The sequence below is a fragment of the Rasamsonia emersonii genome (genome assembly GCF_000968595.1).
Source record: "Rasamsonia emersonii CBS 393.64 chromosome Unknown ctg1118621760432, whole genome shotgun sequence".
NCBI lineage: Eukaryota > Fungi > Ascomycota > Eurotiomycetes > Eurotiales > Trichocomaceae > Rasamsonia > Rasamsonia emersonii.
The window spans coordinates 1-2,435 of record NW_013563003.1 but is presented as its reverse complement, the minus strand read 5'-3'; the positions used below and the strand labels follow the sequence as shown (position 1 = coordinate 2,435).

At 31.2% G+C, this 2,435-nt stretch overlaps 1 protein-coding gene across 1 annotated transcript; it reads left to right on the top strand.

The window, feature by feature from the left end:
• Positions 1-1,937: 1,937 nt before the first annotated feature.
• T310_6644 (uncharacterized protein) lies at positions 1,938-2,261 on the top strand (the record flags this gene model as incomplete). Its single annotated transcript, XM_013470536.1, has 1 exon — positions 1,938-2,261. A coding segment is annotated over one exon (324 nt), but the record flags the coding sequence as incomplete, so codon positions are not given.
• Positions 2,262-2,435: the final 174 nt, after the last annotated feature.

Sequence of the window (2,435 nt, the reverse complement as noted above, 5' to 3'; positions counted from 1 at the left end):
AAGCTTGACAGGTGCTGAAGGGCAGCAAAAAGCTCGAGAGCTTGAGCAGCTGCAGGAATCATCTCAACGACCTTGGAGGCCACCAAGATGCAGTAATTGCAATCAAGAAGGCCATAATTGGCTTAAATGCCCTAGTAAATAGTCCCTCCTTATTTATATAGTCAAATATATTGAATTTTGTTGCACAAAAAAGCTTCATCTGCAGGCATTGTTAGGCGCTTTCAGCCGTGGTTGGGGTGGCAGCTCGGTGTCCGATTACGTTATAAGTAATTAATTAATAATCCTTATTAAAGAGGGTAAAGGGTTCTATACTAGACTATAATTAGGCTAGTAGTTCTTATAAGTAAATAAAATAAGGTATTATTATACTAATAGGGTAGGAAATAACTAATTAAATTAATTACTTGTAAGAGAGGATATTTATAAAATTATTGATTATAATACCTTAGAAAGGGTTATTAATAAAGGTTTAAAAGGGAAATTTAAGTTATCTCTATATTCTTAGGACTATAGGCTACTCTTAGGTTTTATTATCTAAGTACTAATATAATATAATAATAGAAATATATATAGTAATACTATATTAACTATAAGTATTAGTAATAATATGCTATACTAAATATAGAAATAGCTTATCGTAGTCTTAAAGTATTTTTTTAAGACCTAGTACTAATCCTTAATATTTATAGTTTAATTAATAGCTATTATAATAGGGGGAGGTTATTTTAAAAAGGATAAAAATAGTATCTTTATATCTATTAAGGTTAGCTTACTATAATATTATTAATAACTAAATATAAGGTTTAAGCTATTAATTTAAAGAGGTGCTAAAGGTATTATTAGCTAATAAAGAGGTATATAAAGAATAAGAGGTAATATTTAATTATAAAATTATAGTATTAAGAAATTAAAGGAGTAAATAAATTATTAATAATTATTATCTTAAAATGGGGTTCTAATTATAGAAATAAAGGTTATATAGTTTATTATAATTTCTTAGTCTTCTTTTTATTTAAAGGAGTAATAAGTTTATAATAATCTTATAGTAATAGTATAGTTTATTAATCTTAAAAATTAAAAGCCTTTTAAAATAGTTTTTTAACATAGCTATAGAATTCTTGGATAACTTAATATAAAACTAAATAAGATATAGGCTAAGCTATAAAATATAAAAATAATTATTAAATAGCTCTACTAGTCTTATTTAATAGTATTATTAGGATATCTATATATAAAAATGATCTAATAGGGGTATAATAGATTTATTATATAAAAAATAGTAAATTAGAAGGCTAATTTAATTCCCTTAAGAGGTAGGGAAAATATTAGTATAAAATTAGTTTTTATTAAAGGGGTTAGATATTATAGTTAGTATAAGGACAGGCTTATCTATATAGATAGTATTAGTTAGAGGTTATAGTAGGAGAGGCTTACCTAATATCCCCTTGGCTGATATTAAAATGTTCAAATTAGCGCCTTGGCACTTGATGTTGCTTATCATTGGTCCATATAGTCACTGCTTTTGTAACTTTTGTTAAAGACAGCAGAATCCATACATACTAGGTACTTGGACCAATAACATAGACAGCACCTTCAAAGTGGTGAAGGGTTTGACCAATGAGAGCTACTATAAAAGGCGCTAATTTGAACATTTTATTACCAGCCAAGGGGATAGGAGACCCTTATAAGGTCTATAGTAGTAAAAGATAAAGGTAATACCTTAGTATACCTAGGTAATAAAATTAATAAAATTAATAATTAATTATATATTAGATCCCTAGATATGCTACCAATTTATAAGAGAAGACAACATCTATGTAGAAGATGATGATATTAAGATTACTACTAGTCTACCTGCTGGTTGCTGGATACATCTCCAAGGGCGGTGAGATACTGCCGGCTGACAGCTATAGCCTTTATATAGCCCTAGTTAGTAACTAAATACTACACTTATTGCTTCTCTCTATCTTATTATACTCTGCCAGACACTCTTATGGGCTTATAGGAGTCTTATTCTAGTCCCTGTTACGAACCAACAGAACGAAGCGCTGTCCAACACAGCAACACAGGATGAAACACTACCCCGCAAGATTGACAGGATTAGGCATACAAGGTCACGTGACTTAGGAAGGTCCATTGATAAGATAAGCAGAGGAGTCCAACAAGGACCGTGGAAGGGAGGTCCAGTATGGACCACGAGAAGAAGGTCCAACAGGGACCGACGGAAGGAAGGAGATGGAGGACCAAAACAGAAGTTATAAAAGAAGGCTCAATCTCATGTATCTAGTCTCTCCTTACTCGCGCTCAATTCAATCCATTTAACCTGAGTTACTAAGATACTTACTTTGGGGGTCAGTAAGACTTCTTACTACTAGTGGTATACTCCGGTATAGCTCTAGTAGGCGTTGCCTCTGACCTAGTCGTTATCGTTCTTG